The sequence below is a fragment of the Chenopodium album genome, chromosome 11 (assembly GCF_948465745.1).
Source record: "Chenopodium album chromosome 11, dcCheAlbu1.1, whole genome shotgun sequence".
Taxonomy (NCBI): domain Eukaryota; kingdom Viridiplantae; phylum Streptophyta; class Magnoliopsida; order Caryophyllales; family Amaranthaceae; genus Chenopodium; species Chenopodium album.
The window spans coordinates 1,868,947-1,891,633 of record NC_137844.1 but is presented as its reverse complement, the minus strand read 5'-3'; the positions used below and the strand labels follow the sequence as shown (position 1 = coordinate 1,891,633).

At 33.7% G+C, this 22,687-nt stretch overlaps 1 protein-coding gene and 1 pseudogene across 1 annotated transcript; one reads left to right on the top strand and one right to left on the bottom strand.

The window, feature by feature from the left end:
- The first annotated feature begins 1,509 nt into the window (after positions 1–1,509).
- LOC145568050 (uncharacterized) lies at positions 1,510–1,917 on the top strand. Its single transcript, XM_081627490.1, has one exon. The coding sequence runs from the start codon at positions 1,510–1,512 to the stop codon at positions 1,915–1,917; it is 408 nt and encodes a 135-aa protein (XP_081483616.1).
- Positions 1,918–14,303: 12,386 nt separating this feature from the next.
- On the bottom strand, positions 14,304–17,231 carry LOC145568181 (amino acid transporter AVT1I pseudogene; annotated as a pseudogene).
- Positions 17,232–22,687: the final 5,456 nt, after the last annotated feature.

Below are 22,687 nucleotides of genomic sequence, written 5' to 3'. Positions count from 1 at the left end.
AAATAGTTTGTGCTATAATAATATTCAACCAAAATTAATAATTTGAAATTTTTGAAATTAAATTCCGAAAAAATACAAATAATTATTATAAATAAAATTAAATTTCATTTATAAATTATTTAAAAATACGGGGGATTACACACTTCCACCAACCTCCTACCCTAAACCACCTCTACCCACCACCACCACCAACCTTAACCCAAAAACCCAGAAAACTAACAAAAAAACTTCGGAATAGATTGTCCCGCTCTCAGTACTTTTGTTCGGGTTGCTTTCTCTCCCGCTTCGCTCGAGGCCACTCCGAAAAAAACCCCACAAAATTAACAAAAAACAAAAACCCACAAATATAACCCATAAATTAAACCATAAAAAGCATAACCCGTTTTTAAACCACAAAAAATATAACCTAGAGATTATACCACAAAATAAAATAAAATAAAAAAATCCACAAAATTACCCACAAAAATTAAACCCCCGTTTTTAAACCACAAAAAATATAACCTAGAAATTGCACCACAAAATAAAATAAAATAAAAAAAAAAACCACAAAATTAGCCACAAAAATTAAACCCAAAATTAACAAAAATCAACAAAATAATCAAAACGAAAATCTAACCCAAAATGAACAAAAATCAAACAAAAAAAAAATTCAACATCCGAACATGGAATTTGAACAAAAAATCAAACCAAATTCGAACTAAAAATCAAACCAAATTCGAAGAAAAAATCAAACAAAAAATGTATAAACACAATAACATACCTCAAACCCCGAATTGACTTCAAATTTTACGGCCGAATTTGACCTTAAAACTATTAACTTGTTCAACCATGAGCTTGTGACGGCGGAGATCGTGGCAGTGGACTTATGCGTATGACCATGGAGGTCATGGTGGTGACGGTTGAAGGTTGGTGTCGGTGATCGAATTTCCTATAGATTCTTTGCGTGCGATTTTTTATCTAATGTTTAAACTTTGTCCGATTTTTTGCGATAATCCGAACAAGAACATAGAAAGAATGATGGACTAAAAGAGAATAAAGGGAGGAGATCGGAGAGGCGGTAAAGCTGGAGGAGGAAAGAGAAAGGAAAAAGAAGAGAGGAGAGAGAAGAAAGAGAGCGCGGCGTGAGTAATTTAGGGTTAGGGTGAATTGAGTGACCTTTTATGCAGGATTTTTTTAAAAAAAAAAAAAACGCTTTTGCGCCTGCCAACTGGTCCAAAAGGTTTTTTAAATTTCGAATTATTTTTAAAATGTTGAAATAACCTTGCAACGGTTTAAACCGGCAAAAATGGTCGCAATTTTGCGACTGCATTCAAGACGGTAGTAGAAAAACGGTCGCAATTTGACCGAATTTCAGTAGTGTTGGAAGCTACGGAGAAGTAATACATAATTATAGAAATTGAGGGCAACGGTAGAGTTCATGAGAGATGTTCATTAACCATAATAAATTAACACACCCGATAATAGTATGTACAACACCCACTTAGAGATTTGGTGGGGTTTGGTGGGGTGATGGGTGACCATATAGGTGATGTTGTTGTTGCTATGTGTATGAAGATGGAAGGACGTTTTGAGGTTGATGTCATTGAAGCAATGGCTATGAGGCACGCATTGCAAGTCACGATGGAGTCGGGTTTCTCGAGTGTTTGTTTGGAGACAGATTGCTTCAAACTCTACTCTCACCTGTCGAAGGCAACAGTCACCACCAACGCTTTTGGGAGGATTGTCAATGATATTCTTATGTTAGCTCGCTCGTGCCAGACATGTTCTTTCTCCTTGGTGAAGCGCTCAGGCAATAAGGTGGCACATAGCTTAGCCAAGTTATGTACTACTTATTTTGATTTTACAGTTTGGTTGGAGGAATATCCTCATGATGTATCTGAACTAGTTTTGGCTGATTTAAGCCAAATTGATGTTTAATAATATTGCCTGTGCTTCCCGTCAAAAAAAAAAAAAAAAAAAAAAAAAAAAAGATATGTAGTGAGATAAAAGGTTTTGTTGAACATACATTACCCAATACCCATCGCATTGCTATATATATATATATATATATATATATATATATATATATATATATATATATATATATATATATATATATATATATATATATATATATATATATATATATGTGCATTGCAACTAGGTTGTTTGAGCTTGAATCTTGAGTCTTGCAACAGATTGGTCAGGCACAAGATGTGCCTGAGCAACATATCCCTACGCTAACGCCAAATCCACAAGGTTGACCTTCGTCTATGCACGTTTTTTTGCAAGCACCATCAACGCAATGTACGCCTGAGCAACAGAACCCTGTGCCAAACCCACAAGCTTCACCTATGGCTTTGCTAAATCTTGTGCAAGTACCATCATAGCAGCTTGAGTCCGAGGAACAGAACCCTATGCCAAACCCACAAGATTCACCAAGGGCTCTGCAAGATTTTTTTGCAAACATAGCCACTGAGGCGATTGCCTTCTTCATCAATTGTGTCACGGCCACTACTGTTGGTGTATTGCTTCAAAATAGTTATGCCTTATTATTAGGAGTAGTAGTTACGTGTACTTGGTCATGCCTAAAGGCTTTAGGAGTATGTTAGTGGGTCAATTTGTTTATTAGTCAATTGCATGAGAAATATTAGGAGATATAGTGGGTTTGTTAGTGGAGTCATGCTCCTATTATTAAGTAATTAGTTGGCATATTTTTCAGCTTTGTTTGTACGTGATATTGGCCTATAGAAGGCAAGGCAGTGATGTTTTGTTCAAGTGTGTTAAAATTGCAATCAGATTAATCAAATATGTATTTCTCATCTCTCTCCTTATAGTTTCTACACCACCACCTTCAATCAGTACTTTTGCAAGCTCATCAAACTCCACGATGTTTGAGAGCGGAACCGATTCACCCACCATTACAAAGGCAAGGAGAATTATTAAACTAGCACACAACTTATTTTTATTCATATTGAATTGATTTCAATGTTTGATTTATTGTGTCGTAAAAGGGTTTAGGGCCTAATTTTATAGACATGCACAACGGGAAATAACCTGTTTCTCATGGGGGCATTTTCGTGAATAAATCAACAACTTTTTCATTATTGTAGGCTTCTGTTGAATAAAATTGTTGATTTATTTACGAAAATGTATGTGAGAAACAAAATTTGTTTCTCAGAATATGGGGCACCCTCACAACGGCCCAATAATTGTGATAGAATATATCTACAAATGTGTGATTGAAAATACTTATAATATTAGACAAACATATATTAGATAAACGTGGGTAGGTAGTACTAGTTAATTGCCAATATTATAATTGTGTGTTGCTCTAGTATTTATTTCTTTTTCTCAATTAAGTTGGTAGAGATTGTATATGTTGAGATGAGAGTGTGCTTGTAATGCTAGCTGTGTCGCTAGATTTACGTAGCTAGGATAATAAATGTGTGTCGATCTTCTAATCTACTTACAGGTAAGCAAATTTATTTCTAAAACTGTAAGTAGGTCAATCTCCCGCCGAATTTCTAAAGTGTTACACTTGACCGATATTAAGTAATTTAATTGGCTTTAATATAATAGAAAGCAACAAGCTCCTTCATCAATACATATTTTGATAACGGACTTATACATGCTGTATATATCGCGAATTTTGAACTTATAGTGTGTGTTGGAACTTGGAAGCTAAGGTTCAATGTTATTTGAGATTGTAATGCTGAACCAAACATTAGATACTCCGTAACTAAGTATCGCCGTTTAAGTGTCACATATTGTAGCACAATAAGCGAATCTGATGATTAAGACCTAACACAAAAATTTAACCATCAACATGAATGAATATAGGTATGGAGTAACTATCATAAAACGAGACCAATGATTGGATTAAAAATAATACTCCCTACAAAGTATATATGTATATAGCCTTTAGTTGCATAAATTATACGTAGTGTAGTTAAGATGAAAAAATGGTTGAACAACATTTTATATCATTAGCTAATTGGTTAAGTGAAAATTTTAGCTAATTTATTTGGTTATTCATAAGTGAAAATTTTAATGATTATAATTATATTGTGTTTTGGAGATCATGATAAAACCAAGTGAGTCGAATTTTAGGAGTAATTAATATAGATTTTAACAAATTGCTCACAACTTTTGATACCGGTGTAGTATATGTTCATACTAGGAACACTTTGGAATCAAAACACTGTACCCACAGACTAATATGAAGTACGGAATACATTTTATTTTATATAGAAATCACGTCTCCAATCTACAACAATACATATAGATATATATAGGTATAGATTATGGAGATCATCAAACGTTATAATTTGTTAAAACGACATTCACTGCTACTAATGCAGGTAGATAGGAAATCGTTGTTGCAACTCGTACATTTTCAAGTACAAACACCGCCAACGCAGTGCACAGCTGCACCACAGCAAAAACCCTTACCGAATCCACACGTTTCACCCTTGAAGTTGCAAGTTTGTGTACAAACACCTCCCAAACACCCGTAATTCTTGCAACAGAAGGTTCCCCAACCGCAAGGCTCCCCACCAGCCGCGCATTTGAGGTTATTATTGCCACCATCATCAACCGCGCCATGGCTATTACCTTTAAGAACTTGGTCAAGCTCTAGCTCAAGCTCGACGATGTCTGAGAGAGGAAGTGGTGATGATTCACCCACCATCACAAAGGCAATAATGACTAGTAGAACTAAACTAGCACATAACTTCTTATCCATATTGAGTTGATTTTAACTAGCTAGAGCTTAGATATATATGTGATCTGAGAAGTGTGTTTGAATAATGTGTTGTATAAGGCGAAAGTTGGGCCTAATTTTATAGCCATGCCTAAGCCAAGAATTCAATACTTCTACAGTTCTTTCCAATTATTAACTTCAATTATTAACTTCAATTATATAAATGTGTGGCTGCCCACGATAAGTCGATCGATACTCCCTCTGTCTTTTATGTGTTACACTTTGACTGGCACATGATTTTGGTGATTTAGTTAACTTTATTATAATAAGATGTAATAATATAAGATGATAAAAGATTGTGTGGTTAATAGTTTACTATTTTGAAAACTATAGTAAAGAATAATATGTAAGTTTTGTTTATAGGGATATAAATGTTCATGCTCCATTCATAAGAGTTTTGTTAAACTTTTTATAAGACTAGGCCAGTGAACTCGCGTGTCATAGCTTACCATGTCCGAAGAGCTCTTTCGGTTTGACCTTATGTCACAAATTTAATTGTTGGCAGCATTAACGATGGAAATATATGTAAATAAATTTTTTTTATGGGTATAAATGTCCGCACACTATTTTTTAATATAATAATGAAAAAACAATTAATATTAATTAGGACAAATACGTAAATACATTTTAAAGGTATAAATATCCAAATACTATTCATTAGAGTAATTTTAAACTTTTTAAAAGGAGAAAAAAAAAAAAGATAGGAATAGGATAATACTACTCTTATCAAGATTTTTTTTATCAATTCTTATTTATTAATGATTAAATATATTAGTGACTGAAATCATACATTTAAAGACCAACATAAAAAAAAAAAAAAAAAATCTAAGAAGAAAAAAAAGATTAATTGATACCTACCCACAATAGAACATGAAAATCACTGTGTGTCTAATCAAGATAAGTCATTAGTGTGTGATTTATTTCTCAACTAAATGAAGGAAGATGCTAGAAATTGAAAACACATGATTCACGCAGAACATATCAAAATCATTACCTTTAATTTTTAGCATTTCAAGGAACATGTAAATCGATCTAAAGCCCTATGTATTCTGTACTGTTCACCCTTTTTACAACGATTTTTAACGTGGTAGTCTAATAGAATCACAAATAACCTAAGAATCGCTCTAAGATATCCTATTCTCTAGGATAGGATATACAATAAGATAGCATATAATGTCATAAATCTTACGTTGATAAGTGAAAATACCATAGAACAACGCCAAATTGAATAAAAAACATCCCTCACATTCCCTTTAAAGTTGGAAAAATTTCCCGAAATAATTGGTTCAAACGAGTAGATTATAGCTTTTAGTTTTGCAGAATTTTTGACATTTTGGCCTGAAAATAAAAAGGACGGGCTGCTTTCCATAGACCACACGAGACTCATTAGGGAGGTCAGTTAGATGATTGGTATCGTTCACTTTGTCTTTTAATTATCAATTTATTAGTAAAACATGTGCGTCTTATACTCTTATTGACCTAGCTTAGGCTACCACGAGTATTTATGTGACCAATTAATGAGTGTATGTGGTTCCAAATAGCCTTTTGTGACCTAATAACGACTATTGCTTGAGCATTAATTTTTATTGCTGATGGTAAAATACTGATAAGGAAGTTTATTGTTTGTTTGTGATGGTTATCATTATCAAATCAAATACTAGTACAAAATTTGGAAATGTGAACTTGTGATTTGTGAAGTAATGACCATCACCAAGTGGACGTCCCCATCCGACGATCTCTTTAGCCTTTCCTTTAATAAAGTTAAGAATTTAAGTAAAAAGGACTTTTTGTGAAGAAATATCATATACAAGTCGGTTTTTGTGAAAAACCACGTCATTAAAAAAAATATTGCAAGAAACTAACTTATTAACAATAAATGTCGTAAAAAACTACCATATTAAATAATTAATGTTGTGAAAAGCTACCTTTTACCAGATTATTGCATTATATTGAATAAGGGACGTTTAATGATCCCTTTCCAATTATTATTTTTTCACCCAATTTCTCCATAGCCCTCTTATAACTCCTAATTCTCATTCTCTTTTATTGTTAAATTAAGCAAATGGTAGCAAATTACAACATTTAGTTTTATAAGGTAGTTTCTTACAACAATTTTTTTATAAGGTAGTTTTTCACAAAATTTGATGTATATAAGCTAGTTTTTCACAAAAGGTCCAAGTAAATATAATCTCAATTCACTAACTATTTGGACTATTTGGTGAATTCAACAGAGCCACTTTTAATTTGAGTCTTCCAACCTAACGTTGTTAATAAAAATTTTAGTTAGCTTAATTAGATCAAAATGATCAAATGAAATTGATGCCTAACAGCACACTCTGATCTACCTTTGTTAGTTTAGAATGCAAACAATGTAAAGCAGTAATGGTATAGAGTAATTATCATTGTTCAAGTTTATTGTCAAACAATTTAATTCAAATTACTCTCATTGTGACGCACTAAATAAATTTTAAGTATAAAATATCATGATGCTGTGAATCTATGATGAACCTTCAATGAAACCATTTTGACTATATTTTTTCCTAGTAAATATATTCTAAAACCTAGTGACGGTGATGTTTAATATAATGGCTTCCTTACTTATACTCCGCAATGATGTATAAGTACTACCAAGTGCTACAATCACTAAACTTAGAAGTATAAGTAGCATGATTAACCTAAATGCAAGCCAATTAGATTTCGCAACATCAACAAATTGTTGTGCTTTTTTTAAAAAATGACATAGTAGAATTTTCAGTAAAACACCCATATACACAATAATAGATTTTATTTTATTTAGAAATCATATACGACCCATATTGGCCATATAGCACGCAACAATACAATAATGCATACACATAGAAACACTAGAAGTCATGAACATTACATATATGTTCACAACAATACATGCATATAGATATGTAATATAGATATGTAGTGAGATAAAATGGTTTTGTTGAATATTACCCATCGCAATTAACTAGCTTGTTTCACCTTGAGTCTAGTCTTGCAACAGATTGTTCATACATCTTAGCTCACCCAGCACATTTTAAGTCTGAGCAACACACGTCCAGCTTGTTAGACGAAAACCCACAAGATTCACCTTCGTCTTTGCAGAATTTTTTGCAAGTACCATACGAGCATTTTAAGTCTGAGCAACACACGTCCAGCTTGTTAGACGAAAACCCACAAGATTGGCCCTCGGCTTTGCAGAATTTTTTGCAAGTACCGTATGAGCATTTTAAGTCCGAGCAACACACGTCCAGCTTGTTGGACGAAAACCCACAAGATTCACCCTCGGCTTTGCAGAATTTTTTGCAAGTACCGTACGAGCATTTTAAGTCCGAGCAACACCTGTCCAGCCTGTTAGACGAAAACCCACAAGATTCACCTTCGAATTTGCAAAATCTTTTGCAAACAGCACCACTAAGGCGATTGCCATCATCATCAACTGTGTCGCGGCCACTAGCACCACCTTCAATGAGTATTTTTGCAAGCTCATCAAACTCCATGATGTTTGAGAGGGGAGCTGATTCACTCACAACCACAAAGGCAAGGAGAATCAAACAAGCACACAACTTGTTATTCATATTGAATTGATTTCAACGCAACTATATTAAACTTGGATGTTTGATTTATTGTGTTTGGTTATTGTGTCGTAAAAGAGTTTAGGGCCTGATTTTATAGCCATGCACAAGCCAATAATATCTATATTACAACTTAATTACAAGTGTACGTGTGATAGAATATATTTACAAGTGTGTGATTGAAAATAATTATAATATTAGAGACACAATTAAAACGAAGTAAGTAGTAGTCCAATCAAGTTGGTTGGGAAAGATTAGGTTTTATTGAAAACCTTAACTTTGCTTCCTAGCATTTACTCCCAAGTAGGTGGCAATTACTTGAGGCTTAGCTAGGGAAGTTTTTGGTATTGTAGTTCTAAGTAGTTCTTAGTCAGGCAAGCTATGAGGGAAGAACTGATGGAGAGCCAAACACTTCCCTGGCACAATATTAACATAGTTCTAATTAGTTTAATTGACTTTAATATAATAAAATGTAAGTGTGTTTTCAAAAAAAAAATGTAAGTGATGTATGTTGAGGTTGTTTATTTATTTATTTATTTATTTTTTAATTGAGTTATTAAGCATTTGTGTTAAAGGACGGTGGATATGAGGAGTTAATAGTTTATTAAAAAGAAATGAATATAAGATTAATGACGTGTGACATCTTGTTGTATTTGTCTCGATTTTTTATTAAAACACTACTCGTGTCAATTTTTTTAAATAAAAATTCTTAATTGATTATTAAAATGTATTAATGATTGAAATTATAAATTAAAAGACGTAAAAATAAAAAGGATCAATTATTGTATACCTTCCCACAGTTATAGAACAAGGTAATAATTATGTATCTAATCTATATAAGTGTGTGATTTCTTTCTCAATTGAATTGAAGGAAGATGCTAGAAATCGAAAACACATGATTTACGCAGAATAGAGGTGTCAATTTGAATGATCGGATCGGGTCTGATGAGGTCGGGTCGGTCAATTTTTAAAGTTAATTCCTACTAAATTATTATGGTCACGCTAGTCCAAATCTGAATAGGATATTTTTCGGGTCGGTTTCGGATCGGGTCAGGTCAGGTGTGCTTTTGACACCTCTACGCCGAACATATCAAAATGACAAAATCATTACCTTTAATTTTTCACATATCAAGGATAATGTAAATCTAAAACCCTATTCGATCTGTTCACTCTTTTTCCAATGATTCTGACATAAATACGTTTAGATGAAATTTAATAAGGTCGATAAAATATAATACAACCAGTTTAAAACTTTGCTAGTATAGAATACAAACGATATAAAGGTATGAAGTAATTTTCATTTTTCTAGTTTATTGTCAAACAATTTAATTCAAATTACTTTCACTGTGATACTAAATAAATTACAAGTATCATGATGCTATTAATCAAATATTGTCTATATTTATCCTAGGATATATACTAAAACCTAGTGACGATGATGTTTAATGGCTTCCTTAATTATACTCCGCAATGATGTATAAGTACCAAGTGCTACAATCACTAAACTTAGAAGTATAAGTAGCATGATGAACATGTGCTCGATCGATCTCCCACTTTTTTTCAAAATCTTCAAGTAGCATAAGCATGGAATTGTGATCGAAGCTGTTGCGCTTAGTAAGGCTCCAACTAGTGACATAAGACTTCCAAAGAAAGGAATGGTAACAGCTACAACAACTTGTGTAGCAACCAAAATAGTTCTCAATAAAATTTTGAACCCCTTGTTCTTTTGATATTTTGGAAACCAACTCTCAGTAGTAAGCTGCAACAGGCTCCATCATCAATGCATATTTTGATAACGGACTTATCCATGTTGTATATATCGCGATTTTTGAACTTATTGTATGTGTTGGAAGGTTCAATGTTATTTGGGATTGTAATGCTGAACCAAACATTAGATAACCAAGTATTGCCATTGAAGTGTAACATATAGTAGCACATGCGAATCCAATGATTAAGACCTAACACAAAATGTCCTGAAAAGGTCACTTTACCCCTTCACAACTTGCACCGATTTCGTAAACTCAAACCTACCACGAACGTTTATGAGAACATATAATGATCATATATGGTTTCAAACGGCGTTATATGCCCCAGTTATTATCCCTTAGGATCTCAAGGCTTTTCGTCACCGGGCCTCAAAACCTCAAAAATTCCTCAAAAAGCGTGGATTATAGCCTTCAATTTTGTAATTTTTTGACTTTTTTTAGCCCGAAAATAAATTCCCGAGATGTTTACCATGGTCCCTTATATCCTCCGGGGGTCCAATTGCGTCGGTCGAACCATCCAATATGCCCTTAAACAGTCATTTTACCCATTCACAACTTAAATGATTTCGTAAACTCAAGACTACCACGGACGTTTATGACAATGTATAATGATCATATATGGTTTCAAACGGAATTATATTTCCCTGAGATGTATCCCTTAGGGTCTCAAGGCTTTTCGCCACTAGGCCCCGAAACCTCAAAATTTCCTCAAAAAGTATGGATTATAAACTTCAATTTTGTAATTTTTTGACCTTTTTTTCCCCCGAAAATAAAAATTGCCAAGATGTTTACCATGGTCCCTAATATCCTCCGGGAGTCCATTTGGGTCGGTGGAACCATCCAATATGCTCTTAAACGATCATTTTACCCGTTCACAACTTGAAGTGATTTCGTAAACTCAAGCCTACCACGGACGTTTATGACAACATATAATGATCATATATGGTTTCAAACAGCATTATATGACCAAGAAATTTATCCCTTAGGATCTCAAGGCTTTTCGCCACCGGGCCTTAAAACCTCAAAATTTCCTCAACAAGCGTGGATTACCGCCTTCAATTTTGTAATTTTTTGACTTTTTTAGCCCGGAAATAAAAATTGCCGAGATGTTTACCATGGTCCCTAATACCCTCCGGGTGTCCAATTGGGTCAGTGGAACCATCCAATATGTCTTTAACCGGCCATTTTACCCGTTTACAACTTGCACTGATTTCGTTATCTCAAGCCTACCACGGACGTTTATGACAACATATAATGATCTATATGGTTTCAAACGGCATTATAAGACCCTGAGATATATCCCCTAGGATCTCAAATCTTTTCGCCACCAGGCCCCAAAACCTCAAAAATTCCTTAAAAATTGTGGATTATAGCCTTCAATTTTGTAATTTTTTGACCTTTTTTCGCCCGAAAATAAAAATTGCCGAGATATTTACCATGGTCTCCAATATCCTCCGGGAGTCAAATTGGGTCGGTGGAACAGTCCAATATGCCCTTAAACGGTCATTTTACCCGTTCACAACTTGTAGTGATTTCGTAAACTCAAGCCTACCACGAACATTTATGACAACATATAATGATCATATATGGTTTCAAACAGCATTATATGACCCCGAGATGTATCCATTAGGGTCTCAAGGCTTTTTGCCACCGGGCCCCGAAACCTCAAAATTTCCTCAAAAACCGTTGATTATAGCCTTTAATTTTGTAATTTTTTGACCTTTTTTCGCCCGAAATAAAAAATTGTCGAAATGTTTACCATGGTCTATATTATCCTCCGGGATTCCAATTGGGTCGGTGGAATCATCGAATATGCCCTTAAACAGTCATTTTACCCGTTCCCAACTTAAGTGATTTCGTAAACTCAAGACTACCACGGACGTTTATGACAACATAAACGGAATTATATGACCCCGAGATGTATCCTTTAGGGTCTCAAGGCTTTTTGCCACCGGGCCCTGAAACCTCAATAATTCCTCAAAAAGTGTGGATTATAGACTTCAATTTTGTAATTTTTTGACCTTTTTTCCCAGAAATAAAAATTGTCGAGATGTTTACCATGATCTCTAATACCCTCCGGGAGTCCAATTGGGTCGGTGGAACCATCCAAGATGTTCTAAACATATTACTCACACAAATGTTCTAAATTATTGCTCATATGTTCAAAATTTTTATTTGAGTCACATGTTCTAAATTTTTACTCACATGTTCTAAATTTTAAATCAGTTATCATATAAGTATGAATTCTCACATATGGACTTATTCTCACCGGATCCCTCCTATATATATATTTGACTGGAGTGGTATATAACCATTGACCACCCTAATGCCACGATAATGAACCTTAACACAACGGCTGTGAATAGGGGCGTGGCATTAGGGTGTAGCCGTTGTGTTAGAATATGTTATTACATTTGCTATGAAGTAGTCGTCACATTAGATTCAGCTATTGTAACGGTATTGTATCTGACCGATGCATTAGCTGTATTTCGATCGTTGCATTTGATAAAAAATATAGTAGTGTATATACTTGACACGTTACTAAATATGAAATGAGATCACTAATAAAATACTATAGAGTAAAACAGTACACCTATTTACACACGATAGATTTTAGTTTATTTAGAAATCATGTACGTACGACCCATATTGGCCATATGGCCCATATAGATAGCAACAATAATAATATAATGCATACACATAGAAACACTGTTTTATTTAGAAGGCATGAACATTACATATACGTTCACAAAAATACATACATATCTTATAGGCATCGCAAGTAGCTTGCTTTTTACCCTGAGTCGATCTTGCAACATTTTTCTTACTTAATACAGTTTAAGTCTGAGCAACAAGGCCCGTCGCGAAATCCACAAGAATCGCCTTCGTCTTTGCAGTATTTTTTGCAAGCACCTTTAATGCATTTTAAGTCTGAGCAACAAGGCCCATCGACAAATCCACAAGAATCGCCTTCGTCTTTGCAGTTTTTTTTTGCAAGCACCTTTAATGCAGTTTAAGTCTGAGCAACAAGGCCCGTCGACAAATCCACAAGAATCGCCTTCGTCTTTGCAGTATTTTTTGCAAGCACCTTTAATGCATTTTAAGTCTGAGCAACAAGGCCCATCGACAAATCCACAAGAATCGCCTTCGTCTTTGCAGTTTTTTTTGCAAGCACCTTTAATGCAGTTTAAGTCTGAGCAACAAGGCCCGTCGACAAATCCACAAGAATCGCCTTCGTCTTTGCAGGTTTTTTTTTGCAAGCACCTTAAATGCAGTTTGTGTCCGAGCAACAAGGCCCCTCGCGAAATCCACAAGATTCACCTTCGTCTTTGCAGTATTTTTTGCAAACACGGCCACTGAGGCGATTGCCTACCGTGTCGTGGCCACTACCACCACCTTCAATGAGCAGTTTTGCAAGCTCATCAAACTCCATGATGTTTGAGAGGGGAATTAATTCACCCACCACCACAAAGGCAAGGAGAATTAAACTAGCACACAACTTGTTATTCATATTCAATTGATTATTTCAACTAAACTTGGATTTTTATTTGATTTATTGTGTCCTAAAAAAAGAGTTTAGGGCCTTATTTTATAGCCATGCACAGTATAGTACAAGCCAATATCTATTTCAAGTGTGTGATTGAAAATACTTAAAAAATATTAGACACACAAAAACGTGAGTAATAGTAGTACGTCTTACTAGTTGCCAAGATAATAATTGCGAGTTGGTTGAGATGGCAATTGTGCCGCTCATATCTTAGCTAGAGGTAGTAGAGATTATGTTGAGATGAGAGTGTGGGTTAGCAGAAGTGCCACATTGTGCTTGTAATTTAATGCTAGCTGTGTTGCTAGATTTACGTAGCAAGCTAAGGATATGATAATAATTGTGTGTCGTCTTATCTACTTACAACTAAGCAAATTTATTTCTAAAATTTTAGCCTTGAAATTCGCTTCGTATATTCAGTTTTTCCCTAGATGAATCCGCTTAATTTATTTCTAAAAATTCAATTATCTCTTTCAACCTTTCCAATTTTCATTTCCTAATAGATTCAAAGGTAATGATATATGTAGCCCTTAGTGCTATATATAAATTTACTTTCATTGTGATACTAATTAAATTACAAGTATAAAGTATCATGATGCATGCTATGATGAAACTTCAATGAAACCAAACATTGCCTATATTTTTCCTAGAATATGTACTAAAACCTAGTGACTATGATGTTTAATGGCTTCCTTAATTATACTCCGCAATGATGTATAAGTACCAAGTGCTACAATAACTAAACTTAGAAGTATAAGTAGCATGATGAACATGTGCTCGATCGATCTCTTACTATTTTTCGAAATCTTCAAGTAGCATAAGCATGGAATTGTGATCGAAGCTGTCGCGCTTAGCAAGGCTCCAACTAGTGACATAAGACTTCCAAAGAAAGGAATGGTAACAGCTACGACAACTTGCGTAGCAACCAAAATAGTTCTCAATAAAATTTTGAACCCCTTGTTCTTTTGATATTTTGGGAACCAACTTTCAGTTGTAGCTGCAACAGGCTCCATCATCAATGCATATTTTGATAACGGACTTATCCATGCTGTATATATCGCGATTTTTGAACTTATTGTATGTGTTGGAAGGTTCAATGTTATTTGGGATTGTAATGCTGAACCAAACATTAGATAACCAAGTATTGCCATTGAAGTGTAACAAATAGTAGCACATGCGAATCCAATGATTAAGACCTAACACAAAATGTTAAACAACATGATTAGCACATTTATACAAAATTTATTTGCATCTTGAATTATATAAAGATTAGTACTTCCTCCAATTTTTATTTGTTGTAACGTTTTGAATTATTTCATGCTTTCAATTACATGTCTCCAACCATTAATATTAATTTTTGTATTAAAAAAAAAGTACATTAATTTTTTATCCCATAATATTCAATTTAATTATGAGATTATATGTTGTGGCAAATGTAACATGATCTCATATTACATGATTATGTTTGTTTTTTTGTGTGAAATAAAAATCATTAAAAAATTGTCAAAGTGGAGTATTATTGTATGTCTAACCATTAATTTCTTAATAACAAAAAATTAAGAAATTAAAAAAAGGTTAAAATAAAATAACATAGGAACATGTACCTTAGAGAAATGGTGTTTCTTTTTCATGGAAGTGTATAGGGTCGGAAAGACAGGATTAGCGCTATAAGAGAACATGTACAAGCTCATAGCCATTGGAATGCCTTTCCAATTTAGGAGTTCACCTTTGTTGTGAAATCCGACGCCATCGAAAACTCCAACTGATAAGACTGATCCAAGAATCAAAAGAGCAGATACAACACCGGTAGCAGAAATGTACGCAAGAATGCTTAGATTGTCTAGCCAAACCGTTGGAAGAAGGGCTACCGCGATTATGATCACAAAACTTTGTTTTCCACCAATACTAATCCCTTTCATATGAATATTCATATTAGGAAAAAGATTGTGTAGATTATCTCCTTCTAAGATTAAGTAACCTGTTAGGACTAAATAAAGGTCTACATATAGAACAATTGATACAATTGTTTTTCCGAGTTTTCCAAATGCAGCCTCTCCGATTTCAGCGTATGTTTTGATCTTAGGATTCGCGTCCATGCATCGTTTTGTTAATAGGCCTGCATAGCCTGCAGCGCCGGAGATGGCTAGTAGTAAGATTAAGCTCAACCAACCTCCTGAAGCTAAGGCATATGGCATTGACAATAGTCCCACTCCTACAATATAGAATGAACTCATCATACGAACAACGTTTATTAGCATAGGATAAACGTACAATAATGCAAAAAATTCGTCCACAAACAAAGCTCAAGAGTTTTCGTACTAAAACTAATTAGTAATAGTAAGATATTTACAAGTGGGATTACGATGGGTTTCAACTTTCAACTGAACATAGCTCCGGCCTTAGGAAATAAGACCAAATTAATTTGGAGTATGTGAATATAAACAATGTTGTTGTATGATGATTGTCAGATAATATAAACTCCTTGATTAGAGTGATTTTCATTGATCAATATTTATAGGGTTACAATGAGTAACCTAATCATATTAGGTAAGTATAAGATATGTACAGATATCAAAGATAATCTTATACAAAATATATCCTAAACCTAAGATGAGAATATTCTATGGATATTCTCTATCACACCCCCGTAGTCGGAGCGGGAGAAAATCGGATGCTCAGACTAGATCTGAATCACGCATCGAGCGGTAAGGATAGTATGGTAACCCATGATCAAAAGAGAAGTAGTAGACATGTGCCGGTGATGGCGATTAGAAGCAACAGCCACGACCTACGTAGAGAGAGATAAGCACTCCTAGGCTTGAGGAGAAGGAAAAGAGCCGCACACAGACTTGGGCTAAGTTGCAGATCCAGAGAATAAGAAGCTAAGGGATCAAACCATCATCGGGAAGAAGACACTTCACTACTACGGGAAATCACAGTTGAAGAAAAAACAAATAAGATAGCCTAAATCCCACACCGCTTAACCACTAGGAAGTGTTTACCTTAAAAAAAAAATTGACCCACACAACAAGATAAATTCCAAAAAATTAAAACAAGCTAAGTAGCGGCTGGATTTAGAGAATAACAAATTCCACCGCATGTACTTGTGATAAGTAAAATTGACAATAAATTGAAAAGGTAAAAAAAAATAAGTGTTGTTAGTGCCAAAAATCCAGCACTCCCCTTAAGTTATTGTAGTGTAGTTGAACAAGGCTCCTGCCAAGTAGAAGACCTCCGCTTGGAAGGGGTCAGGAGCAAGACTACAATGTAACTAAGGTGGTGGAGGCCAACAACGACATTGAGAAAAGGAAGACAAACAAAGGGGTGGTTCGTCTCGTGGGCCTGGCTCATCCAAGAGTCCAAGACTATTATCAGGCATCGGATACGCTATGCAAGATTGCATTTCACTCACAGATTAGGCTAAAGAAGGAAGACTATGAGTGAGCTAGGTGGCGTATTATCAATGATAAAGTGTATGAGAGTTAAATTAAATTACCTATAATTGCATTGAGGCCATTGAATAACGTCTTTAAGAATGAGGTTTTGCCATCACTTGAGGAATTGTTGTTTGCCTCTTGATCTAACTGATCCATTGTAATCTTGGCACTTTGTTTATCGTATATATCCGATCCTTATATTCTCAACCTTGTTAGATAGTGAAGAAAAAACATAGATATCAATTATCAAACAATTAAGAATACTGCGAATTTAAAAAAAAATTATATATAGATTCTAACAATTACTCCCGTCTTGAGTTTAGCTAAATTGTTACATTATTGTTGGTTCAAATAATTACATTGTCAACACGACAATTGAATTTAGATGAACATAATAATATAGGTTTCGACCAGGTAAATTTTTTACAATTAACAAAGAGAAGAGAGAGCATACCAAAGTAGCTAGGTATGAATTAGAAGATAGCAGATCGATAATCAAGCTTTGTTTTGAATGATATGTATATGATTGAATGTTTGGATGTAATGATATTGAAAGGGTAGGAAACCTATACTATATATATATAAAACTTCAAGTCTTCACTTATAATACTCCGTATTATTAACTCTTAAATCTAGATCATAGAAGATAATTCGGGTTTGTACTAACATTTTTAAAGGAATATACATTCATTTATACGTATATTTATAGCATTTTAAAACATGGCAAATATATCATCACTGAGATTCAAGATCGACGACTAAAATACTTATTAGTTGAAGTTGACCAAATTTGTATGAAAATTCTTATATATTAAAAAGATGTTTTTTTTAAAAAAAAAATACTTCATTACAGTATAATTTTGTAATCAAGAACTAAAAGATAGACGTGGCGAGCTATATAATGTTGACAATTTCTTAAGTACTTTAGTACATACTCTATTAATTGTTCGATTAAATTAATTTAGTGGCTGGGTTGTATTAAAGTTGTCCTAAAGACAAACTTGGGACTGTTCATTAAAAATACATAAATTGGACTATCATCATATCATGTGGTTAGATTCCGCATTTTACATAGCTAGAAAATAACAATTGATAACCACGCTATTTAGTTTTGTATGTCTATGTTTGATTTAGCTATCGATTATTGAGATGATGTAGTAATATTCGTCTTTGTTATAGTTATATTTTGTATAATGTATATGTGTGAAAGCATTTAGTCCTAGGTCAAGATAATAAACAATCTATCCATATATAATGGCTGATTTTGTAGCATTTAGAGTCAAAGGATAACCCCAATTGACATTGTTACATATTCGTTGATACCACTTGATATACTTTGGAAAATAATTTGATTTAAATTGTAGCTTAAACAAAATTAACTGACTAATTCTCACTTCAAAAATTGAAGTACTCTATATATTTGTATAATTTAAGATACGCTCTAATACAGTAATACGAAGTATAAAATGTTTATAAAAATATTAAATAAATAAAAATCAAATACACTTTACTAAATAGTTTTTTTAAAAAGCAAAAACTATATACGTTACATAACAAGTAAATGAAACAAAACAAAAAAGAAGAATGAATTTACTAATCAAACTGTTTAATACTTGTATTATCTAAACAACTCTCAATTCTTTTGTTCAAAAATGACTCGCTTCGTCTATTATATATAATGGTAACAAAATTAGCATTTATATTACGACAATACACAAATATCCTATAAATTAATTACGTACGTATTGACGTACTAGTGATAACAACGTACACCGAATACATAATGGAAATTACCCGTCATTCCTCGATCACCATCATTTTCCTCTTAAGCACCTCATCAATTACCCGCAATAAAACATGTTGCAACGTAAGACAGGCAAGCATGCAGCAGGTGCTTCTCCAACTCCAATCATGTATGTATGGATGCACATGCATGGCACATGGGAACTTCCCCATGCATTTAGCTGCTCCTTTAGGCCAAGATCTTTCGTATAGGATAATAATACTATACTCAATAATAATACTCCTCCAAAAATTATCATGTTATATGAAACTGCTGCAAACATTAATTAAATATAGTACATAATTAATAAGTCGGTAATGACTTAATTAGCGCGTTAATTTAACATATCTTTATGACATAACTATATATGATAATAATACTTTTGTACTATTGTGTATACTCATCGTATCCATGCCTGAACTAGAATCTAACCATTTAGAATTGAGCTCCGAATCCAAATTAGTCCAAACAGTGAACTGGATGGAAAATTAAAATCATACCCATATTTAAAAAAGATATTGTCTCCATCATATAGTTAAATCAAGTAACACAAATAGTGTAGAAATTCAAAGTAATAGTCTAATAGAACCATAAATAACCTAAGAAAACAATCTGCAATGAATACACATAGTAACAAATCTGCCATGCTCCTACTCTGCTAAGCTCTGCAGTATGTTGAAAGTTATGCTTTGTTCTACTCTGTTGAAATCTGCTCTGCTCTGCTGAAATCTGCTCTGCCAAAAGCTCAAAAGAACAAGCCTATTCTAAATTTTCTTCACCTTAAAATAATAATAACAGGAGATATTAGTTTCCCAGCTCAAGTGGTTAGAGCTCCCCTCCCGGTCCCAGGTGATCCTAGGATCGATTCTCAACCTACCCTTGTGGCTCTCTAAACACCAAAAAAAATAATAATAATAATAAAAATAATAACAGGAAAAATTAGTTCAGTAGAAGTAATTTTTAATAAGGTGATGAGAATATAGCTGAAGAGCAATTAACTTCTACGTTTTCAGAGAGTGGGAGATAGTTCAAGTGGTTAGATCTACCCTCTCAATTTTAAGAGATCTTGGGGTCGATTCTCATTATCTGCCCTTGTGGGTCTCTAACACACACACACACACACAAAAAAAAAAATTCTAAGTTTCAATATTGAAACTAGTATTGAGCCCATGAATTAAGGTCAATCAGCCCAAATAGTGTTAAAAAAATAAATATATAAAAAAAAAAAATTAATCATCCCAAATGCTAAGATTGCTAACTAAATAAGGCCTGTTAGTGGGGTGGGCCTCTTAAAACAAGAAAATTATTTAGGCCTCTGCAATATTTCAGCCCAAAGGCTACCAATGCAACCCAAGGTATGGTAAGACTAATCTGACTAATTAATTATCAATCAACCAAAGATTTGAACTAACAGAGAAGATCAACCATCAACTAACGTCATTTGGTTATCCCATTTTACATGAAAACCTTTATCACTCAATATCTCAACTTAATCATTATACATTCATTATGGGATATCGGAAAATATATGTGTGATATATTTTCTGTATTGATCTTATTAGTAGGATAATATATTTAGGTTTATTTATGCTAAGATAATATTTAGTGAATATATCTTTACGATATATGAATATCTTTTAGGAATATTGGTTCCTATCTTATGTTCGTAGGTTTTGTATAAATACTCTAACTATCGATGAATAATAAACAAGTCATTCGATTCTCTCTTTTCCTTAATTTGTCATGGTATCAGAGCTAATTTTCCGATATCCCATATCTCTAACAATAACACTTATTAAAGCTATTTTTTCTCAAAATTAGTTTTAAGTAACATGAGGTATTGTGAGCTTTGTAGTTATGATTAAGGGTCTATGCATGATAAGTTACAGGATAAAAATAAATAAATAAAAAATAAAAAATAAAAAAAGGTGACAAATGAAATATAAGTAACATGCATTTTGGTATACGAACGACCTTAATTAGTGAGTTAAATACGCAATTTTCTTCATTTTATGTGTGTAGCATTGTTATCCAAAGTAGAATTTGCACATTTTTGGGCCAAAATATTTTTCCCTCCTACTTGCTTTCCGTCCAAAAAATGGAACTCTTAAATATTGAGACATACTTTTTAACTTGTTTGTAAATTATTATAACATGAACTTTTTTGTATGTATACAATGTTTCTGGTCTTTTTACATAGATGTTGATCCATGAATCTACTTTTTTTTTTTTCATTCTTTAATTTTTTTTTTTAATCAATGTATCGACTACAAGCCAAGCGTGTGGCTAGGGATGGCAATCCAGTCCGAATCCGACCCTACTCTGCCCCGATCCGAGGTAAAAAATCCGCTCCGAGTCCGAGAAAAAAGTAATCTGAGTTTGACTCCGTTAAAATAATCCGACTCCGAGTCAGAGGAGGGTCGGAGTCGGATCCTAAAAAAAATCCGAGAAAAAAATCCGACTCCGACAAATGTCCGACTTTGACGGATTATCCGACTCCGACTCCAATAGATAGTGGATTTTTGTGTGGGTCATGGTGGCATTGGGTGTGGGTTGTCAAGGCCCAAATAGCCCAACATCTCAAAGTATATTAAATAATGTAAAAGAAACTCGGAGTCGGGTCGGATCGGAGTCGGAGGTCGGATATTGAAGTCGGAGTCGGAGTCGGATTTCGGAGTCGGATGTCGGAGTCGGAGTCGGATGTCGGATTTAACATCCGACTTCTTGTCGGATCGGAGTCGGATTTAGCATAATCCGCTCCGCGTCCGACCCGTTGCCATCCCTACGTGTGTCACGTGTTAAGTTAAAAACAATTAAACAGGGATAATTTTAAGCAAAATTGATAATATGATTCGAAGTATACACTAATATACTCACATAAACATAATTGTTCTACGATTTGTACTGTCAAGCATTGATGTTTCCTTAACCTAATGCAAATGTTTTTGGACCAATTATTGCACATAAAAAGCCTTCATTATTTAATATACCAAGATTATAAGATTCCTTATTAGCATTATATATTAATAATCATACAAAAAAATTAGCCCTTAACTACAGCTTAAGCGGCCACTCATGTTTGTTGTTCAAATCTTTTAATTTATATTTGAACGTACACTTCTTGTGTTTCTTTTGTTGTTTGTGATTAGATTTTTCTAAGTAGGAGTGCATGCATCTTTGATCATATGACAAAGTTTTATTATTTATTATTATTGTTAATTTATCTTTTCGGGCTTTTATCTAATTAATATGATACCTTATAGAACTAATTTGAATCCAATTATTTACTAATACATTCAAGGTTAGAACCGTAATCTTACCTAAATAAATTCAATCCTGATCGATTTCAAATTATTAACTTGCTATATACTCAAACAAGACCCAAAACTTGACCATGCAAATGACCTATCACCCTAGCTAGGTAATCAATACATCCCAATTGAAATGATCAATTTGCCACACCTCTATCTATAATGATACTTGATGTCGTCGTTGATCGATGAGAAGGATGCATAATACATGTGCATGTTTTCAAATTAGTTGATTGATGTTGCTAGGTTGAAATTTGTTATAATTATAGTTTCAATCCATTAAACTTTACGCATTGTTGTGTCATAAAATCGAATCTAGCTATACTTAATCTTTTTTAAGTATATGTTGTGAGTTTATTTCTTATGGTGTTGATGTATGTTCAATATATGAAAAATCTTTCTAAAATTCAGTTTCTCATGTGTGCCATGTGAGTAAATGACGAGATTTGATTGTATTGAATTGAATATATGTTTGAACACGTCATGAAAGCTCTAGACCGTTGTTAACAAGAGCTATT